At 48.0% G+C, this 19,070-nt stretch overlaps 1 protein-coding gene across 3 annotated transcripts in view; it reads right to left on the bottom strand.

The window, feature by feature from the left end:
* Positions 1-2,991: 2,991 nt before the first annotated feature.
* Positions 2,992-19,070, bottom strand: part of l3mbtl3 (L3MBTL histone methyl-lysine binding protein 3) — a 30,315-nt gene continuing 14,236 nt past the window's right edge. For all 3 annotated transcript variants that reach the window (XM_023797228.2, XM_023797227.2, XM_023797229.2), the window contains 11 exons: positions 18,284-18,360; positions 17,878-17,963; positions 17,682-17,792; positions 16,717-16,831; positions 16,223-16,310; positions 14,660-14,809; positions 13,937-14,035; positions 12,407-12,498; positions 7,959-8,113; positions 7,753-7,815; positions 2,992-4,331 (listed from right to left, as the gene is read on the bottom strand). In XM_023797228.2, the coding sequence (XP_023652996.1) occupies positions 4,191-4,331; positions 7,753-7,815; positions 7,959-8,113; positions 12,407-12,498; positions 13,937-14,035; positions 14,660-14,809; positions 16,223-16,310; positions 16,717-16,831; positions 17,682-17,792; positions 17,878-17,963; positions 18,284-18,360 (1,177 nt within the window). In that variant the 3' untranslated portion in view covers positions 2,992-4,190. The remainder of the gene's footprint in view (positions 4,332-7,752; positions 7,816-7,958; positions 8,114-12,406; positions 12,499-13,936; positions 14,036-14,659; positions 14,810-16,222; positions 16,311-16,716; positions 16,832-17,681; positions 17,793-17,877; positions 17,964-18,283; positions 18,361-19,070) is intronic.

Below are 19,070 nucleotides of genomic sequence, written 5' to 3'. Positions count from 1 at the left end.
GGTTGAGTAACCATAGTGTAATTAAAGTATTTATAGAGTGTTTCTGTGGAATAGCACAAATTTTAAGCAGCAGTAATATTTCAATTAAAAATATTAATATTATCACTAAATATATTATCCTGGTCAGGGTCACTGGGTTTTTAAATGTTAAAAGATAAAATGGTGGGTATTTTGTTATTTTTTTCAACTAATGGTTTTGTTACAGGTTCATGGATGTTTGTTCACGTAAGTGTATTAAATGTGATGACGCTTTACTAATCCCCAGTGGGAAATCTTATTTTCACATACCCATCTTGCTTTCCATGACACACAAACACATATGTTGGTAGTGAAGGGCAGCCACCTGCAACAGCACCCATGGAGTGGGGGGGGGGGATTAAGAGCCTTGCTTAGGGACCCACAGATGGGGGCGATTCTGCCAAAGCTGGCCTCAAACCAGCAGTATTTCAATCACAGGCCATAGTAAACAGGCTTAGCCTGTTTAGCCAGTTAGCTAACTGGACGTTCTGTATTCTGTGAGCACCTTGTTTGCCTTCCCCATGAGCTGAAAATGCATCCAGTTGACCAAACATTAGCCAAATCTTTCTCATCAGCATCTGCGAAAGGCCTGACTACAGTGTTGGCGTATGTGTGCCACACATGTAGGGAAAGTTCTGGATCTTGGACTCATGCACTGGTCTCCTCAAAGGACTCCCTGTCTGTTTGTGGGTAGGGGGCAAAGGTACCTAAATGTTTGGTTCAAACTCTATCCCCAAGGGTCTCGGAGGTAACTGAAGGTCCCTTTATAAGCTGGACCATGGCGATCAATGCAATCAGGTGATTGCATCATGTGGGCAGGCCATGCTCAGCAGTGAGGTATCTATCTGCCGTTGACCTGGTCTGCTGCATCATGCAGTTTGTCCAGACAGACAATAACTCACAGACGAGGTACCACTGAATTACATCCCATTCACTGGGAACCACTCCTCTGGATCAGAGAGAATACTGAGGCTTTAGTGCTGAAGTCCACGGTGGACTTCTGAATGAAATGTGCTTCTGTTACTTCTGGTCATTGGTGGTGCCGCGTGGGAGGATTCTATCAAGGTTTAATTTTGTTACCGAGCTGTAGACAGACTTTATAAACACCTGTGCCCTAGAGATATTGCAATCAAAAAAAATTCTATTCTTAATTTGCTTTGATGTCATTCCTTTCAATTTTCAGGAACTGAGCTGCACTACAAAAAAAATCCTGCTTTTTATTGGCATGACTAGACCAGCGTGTTACTCACTGACAAACTAAAAATAAAACTTGACAGGGTGTATTTGAAAGTGGTCCCATCCATCTACTCTCTCATACATGTTACAGGAGTAAACAGAGGGATTCTTTCAGAAGTTTCTTGTGGAGCCAACAGCTGCTATTTTTAGGCTCAGCGGGTAAATCGGCAGCAGAATCGAATGGGTTAGTTAGTTCACATGACAGCCAGTCATTCATAACAAGTGTGAGAGGCATATATTTATTAGTGAAAGCGAGTCACAGTGCTTCCTACAACGTTTCCCAGAGTGTTTGTAATGGTGGCCGTCAGCATCCTAGTACACTGACCCTGAAAATTCGAGTCCACTAATTTGTGTCGTCTGGTTCAAAAGTTCTCGGATTCCTATTAATTATCGACCTCCCCCACCACCCCCGCTCTGCATCCCAGCTTTCGCATACTACGTTTTTGTTTTTAATTATATTTATGTTGCACATCAGCTCTGAAAAAAGCAGATAATGTAATTTAATGAGGCTTTCTCAGGCAATGCAAATGTAACATTTAAAAATTCTCAGCTTGCCTTAAGCTGGGCAACTTTGTACCCTCCTTGATAAGAACAATCCACACACCCTCTAAGAAACAACGGAGAAAATGCAACTTATAAATGGAAGTAAATTCTAATAAAAGGAGACAGCCAAAGCAATTATCCATCTCTGGAATTCCTTACTACTTGTAAATGAATAGTCCACATTTGTATGGAATTCATTTTCAATGCATGCAATTATTTCACATGGGTATGCAAACACTGGACTGGATGGACTTATCGAATTATAAAAGGGAATTCTAGTATGCAGCAATAACATAGCTATTTTGATTAAGTAATGGCTTTTGGGCATTGTTTGGTTTCAGTTAAAGCTTAATCCTAACCACATTACCAACCACAATGGTCAGGCCAACATCACAAAAAATAATTATTCACACAAGTATGCTGTATGGGAGTAACACTGCGCTGTAGGCTTGGGCGGTATACTCCGGTATTTAGAAATCCCGAAAAATCCCCAAAAATACAGACGTTCCTCTTTATATTAATCTGATTAATCTGGAGCTGTACGGAGGCGATGTACTGTAATGCAAAGCATTAACAGTGATTGTAGTCTCAGTCAAGTTTAAAAAAGGCAAAGATTAATGCGCATTTGTAGGTTATTACCATAAAAACCAAATTCGCCGTGAATGCGCTGTGAACTGCCGGAGAGTGCGTGGTGTACGTGGACGCTAGTGCGCATGCGGCCGCAGATGAGGCCGGTGCGGCAGACCGGGCATTGACAGCGGTGTCAATAAACGGAGGGCGACCTTTTTATCTCGTCAACAAGGAGCTGTCTCTGAATCCTCCTCACCGAATATTATTTACGTTTTTTTTTAAATACTGCCATATGCCTAGAAGGTATAACGGTATGAAAAAAACAGATATCACCCAATTTACACACTGAATAGAGCACGTTACAATTACTGCCAATTCATTTAACCATATATTTTAGAGTAGCAGCTCTAGTTAAACACCTTGTTCATAGTTCTGCAGTAGGGCCCTTGCTGGGACTCCTTTTGCCCAAACTCACCCTCTCTCTCATACTTAATCCCCGGTACCCTCTCTTCCTCCCATTTCCCCAAATACTTTTGTCTCGTTGTGGCTCAGAGACACCTTCAGGTAATATTGTAACTCAAGCGTCCAATCGGATGTTAGAAACGACAGTGCGACAACAGGACGTAAGACCAATAATTGACAAGTTTATTTGCGTATCGACAAGTCACAGATAAAGGCTTGAGTGAGCGCACGCACTCGTCACAGGCATCGAAACAAATAGGGCTTTTTTTCCACGTTCACGTCACAATTTCATACACATTGCATTCATCCGAAATGCACTGGGAAACACCATCGTTAAATAAATAAATAACGGTATACCCTTTACAAATGTAACCCTGGAAAATACCTCTCCCTCCTGTCCTTGTTTTGCTCCCATAATGTTTCGCTCGACCACACTTGACAAAGAAACTTGCATATTACTGTTTATGTGTTTATGCGATTCTGTAAACAGACGAAGTTGATAAATTATAAATAAAACACGGACCTTATTATGGTCTTCTCAGCATGTGCTAAAGTAAAGCAGTCACTTGGAAGAGCATTAAAAGCTTTCTGGAGCTACTTAAAGCTTTTAAGCAGAAAATTAACTCACTTTTGCATTGGCCAAGATTTATTGGAACCTAGTGTTATGAGTGTGAAAGTCAAAATAAAATACTTCACATGTTAATTTAAGTAATGATTTGCCTTCCACAGCACTAAAGCAGATTGAGGGGGCAGTTATGGTCAAAATAATTCACGCTTTACTCTTTATTCTGCTAGGTAATCACGGCATTTCGATGTTTTCTTACAGCGTGGTCTGGGAGTCCACAAGAAGTGGTTCAGCTAGATTCAACACATGAAATCTTTAATTTGAAAGACACTATCTAAGGCTGACAGTCGCAATTTGAGTAAGACCCTGATTTAGGGATTAAGTCTGGTTGTACCTGTTGAGACAAAGATCTTTGCGACTGACTATGCTTCTGAATTAAATTATAGCAAAATAAACCAACATTTTAACGGTATAGTTCTCAGAAAAGTACCCTAGTAACCCTGATAATATTTACAAAACTCATCAGTAGACATGGTTATGAATTTATTTTATGCCAAAATCAAAACATAATTTTGAAAACTGATGTGGCATGAAATGTTCTTAGGAAATCCTCCACATGCTTATTATGGCTGTCATCAGGACCCAAAGATCTGTTTGTTCTAGAAAAAAAAAACTTGAAAATAAAAATAATCTGTGCAATTGATTTGAATTCATGTGCATTTAGGTTGCATGAGATAAGACTTCCTTAGAGAAGTTTGTGCTTCAAACTTGGCTGTCGCCCGGCTCCTCGTCCACATTAGAGCTCATTGTAAGAGTCCTCGGCGGTCTTGAACATCAGGATAGAGTTGTAGATCTTTAAGGCAGGCCCCAGCTTGATGCACATGATTTTTACCAGGTCCACCTGCGTCAGCAGCAGAAATGCCTCTCCATCGATTTGCTAGCGGAGACAGGAGAGAATTCGATCTTTCACCACAATCTCCAACCTTTATCAAATTCACCAAGAGTAATATTAACAAACCAAACTGGAGACAATTCAGTTGTTTCATATCTGTGATGGACATGTTTTTCTACCAAAGAATATTTTCGCCTTGACAGTAAAAACATCCATCTAAACATCCATAGTCTGCTTTTCCCCATTAAGGTTGACATGACAATTATGAATGCAGTCTGGGTTGCGTGGGACCTATAATCTATCACAAGCAGCACAGCATAACCCTAATCCTAACCATGACTGCAGTCACAGATATTCATAGAACTGAGTTTCCCCTTGTGGGGACCGAAAAAATGTCCCCAAAAGTTCAAACTAACAGGTTTTTATCACACTGTGGGGACAACTGGTCCCCACAATGTAATACATATATGACCACACACACACACACACACACAGAGCGGACCTGGAGATGAGAGATGACATGGCTCCCTCTACACCCCGAAGTTTTTTTTATCAATTTCTCTACACATATAATATTTGGGTTTCACCATTGAAATAATAGCTTTTCCTTCTTTATACGGAATATTGGACCTTAGAGCCAGAAGTCTTCAAGTCCATCCTTATATGGCAAGAGGACTGAAAAGGATAATGAAACATGGCAGGGAGCAGGGGGACAGAGGCCCCTCCCTCTGCACGCGGCGCCCCAGTTGTTAATGAGAGCGACAGCTGCCTTTGCGGCCCCCAGCTTCACACAGCTGCGTGTTTGCGGTTCAGCTGGCCCTCGTTTGTCTTTCCGTTCTGAGCGTCGCTGGAGAAAAACACGGCTTGTTTTTGTGCCCTTTGCTGAGTACACAGAGCGAGGCATCAGGAAGCTCTCCACGCAGAACAACAGGCCCTGCTTCCCATCACTGACCGATAACCATGTGGGAGATGCTGTGTGGATATCAAAAGGGCTATTCTGCTTGTGACGAACCGCAAATGATGGTGCAAGCCTTTAGCAAAACCTCTTATAGCAGTGTTTCGCAATCCGGTCCATGTTTTTGCTCCCTCCCTGCTCCCAGTATATGGAATGTCTGGCAGAGAGCTTGGAGAGAGCAAAAACATGGACCGGCTGTGGGCCCCCGAGGACCGGATTGGGAAACGCTGTCTTATAGAGTTCACACGTAACTTAAAGCTTGACATTTAGCTTCTGGAGCCGTTTGACCCACTAACACTCCACATCTTTCCCATCTTCTCAAACTGTCGATATACTGCTCTCTATGTTTATTTTGCAGTTACTTCATCTTCATTGTTATTCATTTATTCAATGTTATTCATATATTGTTATACTATTCCCTATTTTGTGTTGCCTGAAGCGTTATCAGTGGAAAAGCATTTCTCTGTGCAGCAGCGCAGTGTCTGACTGTGAAGCTCACTGTGCAGCAGCGCAGTGTCTGACTGTGAAGCTCACTGTGCAGCACAGACAGTGCGACTCGCATCTTAACTGTCCAATCACCTTCCCTCTTTCCGCCACTGGCGATAAGCCAGCGAATGATTAGCTGGTAATCTGTGCGAGATCAAAGATCGGCTGTGTGAATGAGTGACTGTATTCCCGTCACTTCAGCCAGCCCGGGTCCTCCTGCTGAGTGACAGGGACACGGACTGGACCACCCTGATGGTGCCAAATCTGAATCCAGGGAATCGACAGCGACGACACTCCACTGAAGCTGCTCATTCTGCCACCTGCTCGATATTCAGCTGAAACTGCCATCCAAGTGCCTTTTTAATTACATGTAATCCGGTTTATGAAAAACACGTGCTACATTTTTTGAGAAAAACCGAGCGTGTTCACCAATAACTAACATTAACCCTGACGCGGGAGAAGAATGAAAAAATCACAGCCCCAAATCCAAGGCCATTCATGTCAGGGGCAACATATTCATTAGTTGTGAAACATTTTAATTATGTTAAAAAGATGTATATTTAAAAAACTTGATAGAAACACCCTTAGACAGTAGCGTCGGAAGGAGTTTGACATTGGGGGGGCGAATTTGGCCCGGTGGAGGTGGGGGTGTGATGTATATCGTGACATCGCAATGGTACACGTGCAATAGTCACATTGTACAGGAATGTGATTAAAGAAAGGTTTTTAAGTAGTATTAAAATAATAAGGATTTCATCATTTAAAATAAGACTAACACTGCTTAGGATACAGTCGCACAGCTAAACATAAATAAAAATAATAATAATAACTGATCCGTAAGATTAAATGATTTTGTTTGACAGATCTTCATTATGTATGTTTTGTCCTCACGCTCTGCATGCACAGTGAGTTGGACTAACCCATGGATTCATGATGAAGGATAAACATGAAATAATGAAAGACTTAATGATGTCTTATCTGTTTCACCTTTATCATGGCAGAAATGTGATAAATAGCAAAAGCCGATCAGCGATAGTAAAAGGCGATCAGCAACAGCAGAAGGCGATAGCAAAACCCAAAAATATCGCAATTTGATTGCTTTCTAACATCGTTCAGCCCTAAACAGTCATCTGTTCATGTTCATGTTTTTCCCCCTTTCTGATGCCCCTGCTCTAACATAGATGTCTGGTATCAGCCCTAGGGTGAAGGCTATACCACACATAACCAACCACAGGGGTCAGGGCTATACCACATGTTACAAACCACAGGGGTCAGAGCTATACCACACATAACCAACCACAGGGGTCAGGGCTATACCACATGTTACAAACCACAGGGGTCAGAGCTATACCACACATAACCAACCACAGGGGTCAGGGCTATACCACATGTTACAAACCACAGGGGTCAGAGCTATACCACACATAACCAACCACAGGGGTCAGGGCTATACCACATGTTACAAACCACAGGGGTCAGAGCTATACCACACATAACCAACCACAGGGGTCAGGGCTATACCACATGTTACAAACCACAGGGGTCAGAGCTATACCACACATAACCAACCACAGGGGTCAGGGCTATACCACATGTTACAAACCACAGGGGTCAGAGCTATACCACACATAACCAACCACAGGGGTCAGGGCTATACCACATGTTACAAACCACAGGGGTCAGGGCTATACTACACATAACCAACCACAGGGGTCAGGGCTATACCACATGTTACAAACCACAGGGGTCAGAGCTATACCACACATAACCAACCACAGGGGTCAGAGCTATACCACACATAACCAACCACAGGGGTCAGGGCTATACCACATGTTACAAACCACAGGGGTCAGAGCTATACCACACATAACCAACCACAGGGGTCAGAGCTATACCACACATAACCAACCACAGGGGTCAGGGCTATACCACATGTTACAAACCACAGTGATCAGGGCTATACCACATATTACTGACCTCAGCTCTGTTTGCGGTTTTCCACACATGGCGATGGTGTAATCTTACCTCTTCCTTGAATGTGCGCACGTGCTCCTTACACCCTGGCAGGCCCTGGATGAACTGCGTCACCTGTGGAGTGATCACAAAATCGGCTGTCAGTGCCAGGGCAGAGAGGGTCAAACTCAGCACAGCCCAAACTCCAAAGTCACGGCAACGATATCGTCAGAAACCCTGCGGGTGGGCAAAGAGGGCGAAGGTCCGAGGGCACCGACCTGCTCGACGGTCCACTCAGCCACCTTGCTGGCCGTGATCCCGGCCACGGTGGGCAGCAGCTTGCTGTGCTTGTCCCAGCAGAGGGGCACGTTGGGGGCGGGCGAGGCGCAGGGCATGAAGACTGACTGGTGCAGAGCCTGCTGGAGGGTGAGCTCTGTAGGGCGGGACAGGGAGGCGCAGGTCAGGGAGGGGCGGGAATGGGAAGCACAGGTCAGGAAGGCGAGAGTCAGGGAGGTGCAGGAATGGGAAGCACAGATCAGGGAGGTGTGGGTCAGGGGGGTGTGGGTCAGGGAGGTGCGGGTCAGGGGGGTGCGGGTCAGGGGGGTGCGGGTCAGGGAGGTGCGGGTCAGGGGGGTGCGGGTCAGGGGAGTGCGGGTCAGGGGAGTGCGGGTCAGGGGGGTGTGGGTCAGGGAGGTGCAGGAATGGGAAGCACAGATCAGGGAGGTGTGGGTCAGGGGGGTGTGGGTCAGGGAGATGCGGGTCAGGGAGGTGCGGGTCAGGGAGGTGCGGGTCAGAGGGGTGCGGGTCAGGGGAGTGCGGGTCAGGGGAGTGCGGGTCAGGGGGGTGCGGGTCAGGGAGGTGCAAGTCAGGGAGGTGCGGGTCAGGGAGGTGCGGGTCAGGGGGGTGTGGGTCAGGGGAGCGCAGGTCAGGGGGGTGCAAGTCAGGGAGGTGTGGGTCAGGGGAGCGCGGGTCAGGGAGGTGCGAGTCAGGGAGGTGCGAGTCAGGGGGGTGTGGGTCAGGGGAGCGCAGGTCAGGGAGGTGCGAGTCAGGGAGGTGTGGGTCAGGGGAGCGCAGGTCAGGGAGGTGCGAGTCAGGGGGGTGTAGGTCAGGGGAGTGCGGGTCAGGGGGGTGTGGGTCAGGGAGGCCTCTTCTGTACATCACAGGCTTTTGAAGGCACTGTGAGGGACATAGATGGTTCTAGACTTGATTTGGGGGGTGGTGGCTTCTGCCTCCCTATTTGTTGTCTCAGCCCCCTAGGCAAATTAAATCGTGAAGGACTCCCTCGGGCAGGCAATTTTATCATGGCTTCCCATAAATTCTTCAGGGAACTGAACCCCCCCCCCAAGTGTCAAATCCTACAATCGCCCCTGGTGAGGTATAAATGTTTTTTCAGGGGTTATAGTCCACAGAAAAGAGAGAGAAATGGCAGTGAAGCAGAGTGCTCTGCTCATTTTGATGACATCACAGGACAAATGAGTCCGTCCCGGTCTGATCGCTCAGGGGGGACGGGTTACTGGAAGCACATTGACAGCGCGGGGTCTCCCAGTTTAATCAGAAGTTAACTGGAAGTGGGAGTGATAACTGGAGACATAAGAGGAAGACAGAGATTTGTGAATATTATGTAGTGATGGTCCCCAAACCCATGGATGGGCGGGATTATGGCACAGCGGTCCAATGGGAGCCCATAAAATCACAGAGAAGGAAGACAGACTAATCAAAACGAGCTCATGATGTAAGTCAGCCATGGGTTTAATAGGGACTCTGAATACTGCTCTAATAAAGAAACACCAACGACTTTCCATGCATCTCTTTTTCCCCGGATGCTTACTAAGCATATAAAATGAATTAAATGCAAACCACCTCTCTGACTGCCCCAAATTGGCCACATTCATTTCTGCATACCTCACATACTGAAACCAGCCGGTCTAGCAGAGTCTCTCTGGCTACAGAGACCACTGCCTGACTGCAGAGGAGGTCTATTCACGAAATGCACACCGCATGTGGCTGGCAAACTGCGGCGAGTCGACACGCCGCTCCGTGGACGTGCTTCAGTTACTGCGATATATATCCGCAGCCGGGAGTGACCCAGACCACGCGGAACGCTGGGTTCCTGCTTTCCCTGGACCGCTTCATCATTCTTAATTAATGAGGCCCAGATACCCAGCTATGCTGCAGAAGGGATACGGGAGACGATGCTCTATTAACACCCGTGGTGGGCAGCGCGTGGTGGGTCCGTAATGAGCTAGAGACCCTCCGCGTCGTGCCGGGTCATTTTCCACACAGCCTCGAACCCCAACCAGCACCCCCCAGCCCCCTCCCTCCACCAGCACCCCCTTTTCACCTACATCCCCTGGTGCATATAAAGCACACTGGCCTAGAAAAGGTGGCTCGCCAAGTCGTGTGGGGGTGGGCGAGCATTACTGATAATAAAATATGCAGAATCGGGGTCGGGGTGGGGGGGTGTATGGAATTGCTTTCTCTTCATGGCTGTCAAACAAATATACACGTTCATGAAGAGCATTTACAGAACAATAATCAGGGACTGACGTAAATGTACGCTGCGTAAACTGATACGCACGCTGATTTCTTCTCATGACAGCGTAAATGCGCACTTATGTTATGTGCATTTATGCTGCTATGACAGGAAATTAACATGTATTTTACCCTTTGCACCAGAAATGAAGCACCCATAAAAATAAGCGAAGAAGGATCATAAACAATAAGTATGCATTCACGCTGTTACAATGAAAAATTGCCACACATATCGCTGTTTGCGATGAATGTGCCGTTATGTGAATCACTGTCAATAATCAATCAGCCGCCACCATCCTGGTCCCGTACAGCTAGCTACTGTGTCAGCTTATCCTGCCCTGCTCTCATGTGACTCACATTCCTGCGGTCGGCAAGGCTCCGTCTTTGTGGAGCGCCCGTCGGTTCAGGAACAGGAATGATCCTGGGGAACCAGAAGGTTTTGTAATGTTTCGGAAATGGACCCGTCTGCGTTTCTCGCTCTAAAGGCCCTCGCTTACTACCACTCACGTCGATTTGTCGTGCCTGCGTTGCCGCCACTCCGGCTCATCAGCGTAATTATTTACGATCTCTCCCGTCTGCCCTTAAATAAATGCCGCCTCTAACAGAGCCGCTCGCACACACGGGCGCAGTACAGCTAGCCTTTTAACCGCCTTCCGCCGCTTTTGATAGAAGGTCACCGTGACATTCAGAGATGTCGAGCGACACAGCGCTAGTACAGCAGCCGGAGAGCCCGCCGTCTCACACCTCCACCCGCCTACGGGTGACCACCTCAGCGGAAAGACTGCTGGAAGGACTTCTGCTAGCTGGATTCCTGGAGGGTTTACATAGAAGATGTTTAGGTCGCGTAGCCTTCAATCCAGGTAATAAGCATGAGCAAACACAGCTAGCTGAAATTCATCACAGAGACCCCTCAGGTGAACATGAAAATATCTAAGGTGTTTCTCTGGTAAAATGGAACAAAGAGCGTTCTGAGTGGAGAGCATGTCCGTATCTAAATGCTCCACAGAAGGGGTTATGGATGGCTGCTTCTTCTGCTCTCCTTCCAATATCTCGCTTTCAATCTGGTGTTAAGGTATGTTAAGATATTAAGGCTACACGCTTCTTATGAATGCTCTATAAAAGCATTATGTAGGGACACCGAATGTTCTATGAATGCATTATAAGGGCATCATCAAGGTGCAGTTAGTGTAAAGTGTTACCCCACGTTTTTGCTCCTACCGGGAGCTGGGATGGAGCAAAAACGTGGACGGTCTGGCAGGGAGCTGGGAGGGAGCAAAAGCACGGACTGTCTGGGGCTCCCGAGGACTGGGTTGGGAAACACCAGTTTAGAGTGTCAATGGGCACAAATCTTTAGATCTACATTAAGCGGCTTCAGCCGTGAGGCTTTAATAATCTGCACATTCAAAATATTCATAGTTATTTGAGTACCTTGTAATTTGTGCATCATTACCATGATTTGTGTAACTTTCGGTTTTTATTCAAGGGTCATTGCCTGGACTACAAACGCTGCAGCATGAAGTGTTCAGAGCTGACCAGTCACACAAAAATGAGCGCCGAGCTTTGAATGCTAAAACCAGAACAGAGAAGCCCTCTCGCAGCCAGTTCGAAATGGGTTTCATGCTGAACCGCAGCCCCCTGGAGTTGGCAGACTGTACATGTGCTGGATTCACTCGCCTTTTATTTGTTTACACGCACAACCAATTTAAGACAAATGGAGAGAAAATGACGAAAAAATAATAAGTCAGTGAGATGCAGCGTAAGTCTTCTTACTAGTGAAGTTCCATAGTTGAGTATCGGAAAATAGCTGGATAGGACTGGGTTCACATCTAGGACACATGGAACATATTTGTGATTCACTGCTTCCTGGTGATATCTTTAAAGGAAGAGTGTGTGTGTGTGTGTGTGTGTCTTGCGGGGACCTAATGTCCACGCAATGTAAGAAAACCTTTTATTTTGACCTTGTGGGGGCATTTTTTTCAGTCTGCAAAAGGGAAAACTTAATGTCATATAAATATGTGAATGCAATCAAAAAACTAAAATATATTTTGTATTTCATTTGGTTACTTATGGTTAAGGTTAGGGCTGGGTAGGGGTTAAGGTTGTTATTGTTGGGATTAGAGTTTTGCCCATAGAAATTAATAGAAAATCCCCATAAAGGTATAGATACCCAATCTGTGTGTAAGTGATTGCATACCTTTGGTTTCCATTATGGAGGACACTTCGCTCTCAACTTCCTCTTCCTCCTGTACCTCCTCCACTTTTCTCTGCTTGCAAGGCCGTCCCACCCTGTAGACGGTGGGCGGGGGGCAGGGGGGGGGGGAAGATGGGACTTTCAGTACCCGCTGGGCAACGGACCAACCCTGGACGTGTCACCACCTTCCCCATGATGACAAAATTTCTGCGTTCAGTAACAGCATCGCGTGTGTCACTGAGTCGCTCCGGCTCACGTTTAGCTGAGGAAACTCGGACTCAAACTGCTTCGCTTCATGAATCTGTCTGGTTTTCCTTTGCAGAACTTGTACCATACCACTTTAAGGGTCACTGGCTGCCGTCCATATGCGCGTACGTATATTAATAATAATAATAATAATAATACATTTAATTTATATTGCGCTTTCACAAGAACTCAAAGACGCCTTACAGAGAAAGTACACAGAAAACAGATTCTGAGAGATTTACATCTAAATAAAGTCTAATAATAAATGAAGGATTACCATTCCGCTGCCGTCTTCCGAGGGGAAAGAAGGATACGGGAGTATCCCTAAGGAGTTCTATAACACCCAGGTAGGTGACGAGGAACACTGAAGTGCTGGAAAGCTCCGTAACACTGAACACCGACCTAACTGCTCACCCAGAGACACCAGGATCTAACATCTTAAAGCACTCGACCTTCAGGTGACCCCAAGGACATTCTAGCCAAGTTGGACCACCAAAGGCTATCGTTCTCCAGGGCTTGTCGAAAAACCCACGAAGTCACGTCAGCAACCGCACTCCGGCTCGCTCTGTTTTTCTGTTGGTCACCGAGAGACCGAACGGTTTGTGCTGTAAACCAGCGGAGTGCTCGGAAAACACCGATCACCAAGCATGAAGAATCGGTGCCTTCCATGAAAAGCACGCCCGCGACATCACGTTTAACTAATTATTTACGCTGTGTGTATTTCAATAAGCAAATTCACCAGGAGCATTTAGAAAAATCTAGCAGCACTGGTCATGCAGTCATGGGGAAAATGTGCGTATAAATGACTCCTTTTTAGTTGCATTACAATAATGCTTAATATTTTTTCAATGCCTTATTTTTAGCCATAAAGGGCCACAGATTGCCCTGGATATATGTCATAAAATTACTGCAAAAACATTGTGTGAGAGCCACTGGTTGTGTACGGATACCTTTAACAAATATTGTCAAGGATCTAGGTAAAAACCGTCATAGGCGAATGGCTGATTCTCTCATTAAAGGTGCAGAAACACGCAGGGCCTGGATGCATCCTGCTGGAGAACTTTCATCAGCGCGCTGTGTGATTCCTGCAGCCGGCAGGCATGCAGCACATCAGAGTGTCGGCGGCACACCAGCAGCGTTAAACGCGGGCCGGCTGGGTGCACGACCGAGCTGGGAATGAACGAGCGGCTATTACCACAGCGGGCGCAGTTGACCATCAAGGTGGGGGAGGGGGCTATGGGGTGTTTTAAAGACAGCTGAAGGTCTTATGTGACGGAGACGGCTGACCTCCTTTTCGGCTCGCCGGTGACGGGCTTCTTGGGCGCGGGCGCGGGCTCGGAGACGGCCACCTCTGGGTCCTTCGCTTCGCTGGGGGCCGGGGGCTTGCTGGGTGGGAAGGGGGGGTGAAAAATATCACGTCTGTCCCGATGGCACATATCTGGGTTCGGACCAGAGACAATTGAAAATGGAAGGACAGTGGCTCAGACATCAAATGGTGAGGGAGCACAGAGGAGCGTATGCAGTGCCGCATGTTCACAAGCTGCCTGTGAAGTGCACGTGGTATAAATGTCAGCCTACAGGGCGGCGCTCACTGCAAACTGCATCTTAAAACTACACCTACAGCTGTCACGAAGAGGACTTTCTCAAATACAACTAATCTATTCATCTACAATATAATGTAATATAATATATGAAATAATAATTTGCCTCACTTTTATGTGTCTCACACACACACACAAAATGGGCAATTTGACCCCAGGTAACCTAACGGCATGTCTTTGGACTGCAGAGACGGAAGTGTCCAGAGTAACCACCAGCAAATATGAGAAGAACATGCAAAATCCACGCCCACACAGAGCTGGCGCTGGGAATTAAGCTCCAACCCTGAAATGAGAGGCTATATGTGTACCCGTGGTGCCCCAAACCACCCTCACCCACATGGGTGCCCTTTCCTGCCAGTGAGATTTGTTCCCCAAAGTGATTCGCCCCGTGCTTGTGTTCGGGTCTCACTCGGTCACGCCGCCCGCCGTGTCCGGGCTCCCGTCCACCCTTCTGGGCCGGGCCGCCATCGAACCCGAGCCGGGCATCTCGCCGCTGAGCCGGTCGGGCAGCACCGAGTCCTTGTTGATGTTAATGTCGGAATACGGGCATCCCACAGCACTGAAAGCAGAGTGGCACAGATGCTTGGCATGACAAAGGAGAGACAATAAACCCCCCGGAGATGCAGAGACCCCCCCCCCCCCCCCGCCCCCCCGGTGCTGGGCTATCATCAAAGGAGCCTCAGAAGTAAATCCACCCCCTCACATAAGATTTCGGGTTTCACGGGGGCGAAGGCGGGAGAGAAGAGTAACACCACTGGAGAACACTAAGTAATTCACATGTTGATGGGAGGGTGATGCCGGTGCACATATCCTACCGGGCTATTATCCTACCGGGCTATTATCCTACCGGGCTATGATTGATGGTTCTGATATGCCTCCCTCGTATCGCCCTGACGTGCCATTTTTATGCATTATCAGTATACAGGGTGTATACAGGGGCGGGGCCATAGGCCCTTTGGGAATACTGAAAGCTGATTGGCCCCCCAGTGTGTCGCCTCCCCTGTCACTCACCAATTCAAAACATTTCATTGGCTAATGATAATGCCAGCCCCCTCTATGTGAATTATAGCCCCTCTTATGCTTTAAAAAGATAGTCAGATAGTCCGATCACGTTCACTTATTTCCGCTCGATACTATTATGTTCGGTCACCAAACCATGGCCAGATTTGCTCAGCGTTTCAATGTGAACCACATCTTTACGGAAAGGTCTGGAATTCACACAGGACAGCCAGCCCCATCTTATTTGAAGTTTATTTTGGGGAAGCTCTGAACTCCTTGCTTTTTGCAATATTCACATCATGATTCTTGACATTTTTCCAACGTTGTGCAGCCACCTGGACCTGCTGGGTCCAAGCCAGCCAATCAGAATCTCCATAGCCTTACCCTGCGCCCAATCAGGCACAGGCAAGCTTCCTACATTATCTCATTCAAGGTAGAATCAGTTTCTTACACAGTTTTTAATTTGCAGCTCACCAGGGTGCCCTTATTACTATTATTACCTCGCGGCAAACTACACATAGGTGAGAATGTGTGTAATACACACTTCCTGTTTTTAAGCTTCCCAGCCTCATGAATACAAATCGTTAAGCTGCAAAGTCGGATCTGTACAGTATGTGACAGAGGCACATTAAAAAAGCCGTGTGTCCCCTTGCCGGTGATGTATATGATGTATATTTGGAAGGGGTGCAGATTCAGGGGGCCAAGCACCTTACAGGGACCCTTGAATATATAACAGAATACGTAAAATTGGGCAGGTGGGAGAGTCGTATATCATGTGCTCGCCCCATATCTCGAAAACGAAATGCTGGAAATCAGTGATTTGTCCCCTATTTTCGTACACATGTCATGGGGGAGTCGCCCCTCCCACTGCAAATATCACCCTGAGGAACGGCACTGAATGTGCATATTTGCATACTTGTGTCTGCCTTTGGTGCAGGTGGTCACATGGAACGCCGCTCTGGGGGAGGGTTACCTGTGGTGGCCGGAGTAGCGTGCCCCTTTGATATGGCCCATGCCCTTGCATCCTGGAGTGGGGCAGACACTCTGCAGCTCCTGGGGGCCTGTGAGGAACAGGAAGAGGAAGAGGAGGAGCTTAGCAGAGCCTGGAACTCGCCAAACTTGCCTTCGTCACATGCGGTCCCAGGAAAACTCGCATGCCTCCTCCGGTTTGGTTGCTGGCCCCACTTTCTGTTACCATGGCCACCAGCAGGGTGGAAAGATTAGCGGGAAAGAACATTCTGGACTTTACAGTGGCTTCTTGGTGAATAGGTGGTATCGACTTTTATTAATGGCAGTACCGTGAGACTTTCCTGAAATCTGTCCGTCCATTACTGCCCTCATCAAATTCCTCTACAGAGACAGACCTCGGCCAGCCAGGCACACCGCCTCTGTCCGAGAAACCCACAGCTCCATGTGCAGTCAGAGGGGAAGGCGGTGCGGACGAGGAGGCGCCAGAGAGCCACTCACAAATGGGGGGCTGGAGGGGGTGACCTGTCTTGGCACACCACCCGGCGGGGTGGATGTCCGGGCTGTCAGCGTCCACCCAGTAGTCGTACTCGTCGGTCCAGCCGTCAAAGTGGACCTGGGGGGAGGATGGGGGATATGGCGAAGGATAAACGCAGAGCTAGGAAAATATAAAATCTAATTATGAGATTGTAATGACACAGAGGTGGGAGGGCAGTGAGTGGGTATAGAGAGGAGTCTGAGGTGAGGGACAGACAGGTTGTTATGAGAGCTGTGTAGAGTGCCTCCAATGACATAACACTGTCGCCCCCTACAGGTCCAAGCGGGGACTGCCTCCTAAAATCATTACATTCCATGGCTGTCTCATTAACTGAGATGACACGCTGGGCACACTGTTCTTATTCACAATGGACTTTCTCTGACACAATGTTACTGCACAAACACTGGCTAGAAAACAAGACAGGCTGTAGGAAGCCGGTCAGGCCATCTGACGAGTGCAAAGTGGGGGCGGAGTTTGGGATTTCAGAAGCCTGCTAATCCAGCCAACCCGACGCATATTAATAATCCATCCAGCTGCATGTGTGATGTGTCTTTTTCAAATCAAATCTGCACCGCGGAGCGACGGCATGTGAACAGCGCAGCTGAGCGCTGTATCCCGCGAGGATAAGGTGGTCAAGGAGCGGGAAGAACTCGATGTCACCGCCTCCAGTGGCAACACGCTCGTCTGTGACACACGGCGTCCCATTTGCATCTAATCTTATTATTCCAGATCTCTATGATGTTGCCCAGCTACTGCAAACTGTAGAATACGGGGGCGACTTTATGACTACAAACATGACATCTGGATTCTAGAAGAGCCTCTGGTGAACAGACCTGGAAAGCCATTCAGTTTAATAACCTGCTTAAAATCATGCAAGGAATCCCAAATCCCCCCCGTACATGATGAGTACAGCGGAAGATGGACCCACCTTTATCCTGTGGTCGTTGGTGTCCACCACGGTGACGACCCTGATGAGCATGGTGTTCCTCTTGTCCACTGCCTCCAGCTTCATGCCCTTCTGGAAGCTGTGGGCCGGCTTCTGATGGGGGGAGGGTCACGGGGTCAGAGTAGTGCTCTGGGGGCTAACGAGGAGCACCTGCCGAGCGGAGGAGGAGCCACCGTACCGCTTTGAAGGCCCTGGCCGGGGCGGGCAGTGAGCTGGTGTCCTCCAGGTACCTCTCCCAGGAGAAACCCTTCGCATTCTGGTAACCTGACGGAAGGAAGCAGACGGAGCGTCAGCGTGGAGGCGCCGTGATGTTTCCATGGCGACCACTGATCGGCGTGACCCATTCGCATCCTTACTGTAGCCTTGCTGAGAGACACAGGGCGCATCAAATTACCCAGCATGCATGAACTAAAAGGGAAGCAAAAATCCCGTGCGGCCCAGCGCAGAAAGTGTCCATGCTGGAGGACAGCAGTGTCGGACATCGAGAGCCCCCCAGCGACCCACCCGACTCGAATATACAGGTCATGCATGAACACTGAATCCCACCCCCCCGGACAAGAGAGAGGTAGTGCAGTCCTACTGACCTGGAGGCGTGGTCAGGACCTTTCCATTCTTCTGACACCAGTTGACCGGGTGAATGTAAGGGCTTGTGGCATCACACCTGCAAACGCATCATGAGAAGCCGCTCAGAGCTCCGGGATAGGTACAGGTCACATGGTACAGGGGTCACATGACCGGAGCTGTGCTCTCATGGTATGTGAATTGAGGTCAGCTTCGCGCTGCTTATTCCTGGACACTAATTCATTATGAACAGTACATATTGGTAATGAGCCCAATCCCTGAGAGACACCTTGCATTGACCCATATTCCAGGACAACCAGATGTCCTACTACGTCAGCCGTATGGGGCGGGGGGCAGATTATGAAGCCCCGCCCAACAGTCCTCTCACAAAGCATGCTGGGAGACCATCTCTGTGTCTGCGCCCTCGCTCAAGGAACACGCGGCAGTGGACACGGTGCCGAGAGCAGCCCGATAGCCGGGGGGGGGGGGTCACCGCTGTCACTACATTAATGACATCACTTAAACCTAACTGGAGCCGCGGAATCAGTGACTTCATTAGGAAAGCTTATGGCTGATGTAACAGGTTGCCATAGCGACCCCACTAAGGAGTATTTACTAAGTCAGCCACTAATGTCGATTTTGAGTTTACTGGTATGCTTATTAATGGTGTTAGTGGAATGAGTCTGTACTGCATATGTTCCTGGAACCCCAACGTGTGGCTTAAAATCTGCCCCAGTCAGTGGTCCTAGAATCCGCCCTTCCTGGCAATTACACCCTTACAGCTCACCACGGCACTACCATTCACTACCA

This window comes from Paramormyrops kingsleyae, chromosome 19, assembly GCF_048594095.1.
Source record: "Paramormyrops kingsleyae isolate MSU_618 chromosome 19, PKINGS_0.4, whole genome shotgun sequence".
Classification (NCBI taxonomy): Eukaryota; Metazoa; Chordata; class Actinopteri; order Osteoglossiformes; family Mormyridae; genus Paramormyrops; species Paramormyrops kingsleyae.
Note: the sequence above shows the minus strand (reverse complement) of the source record. Positions and strands in the feature narration are given on the sequence as shown.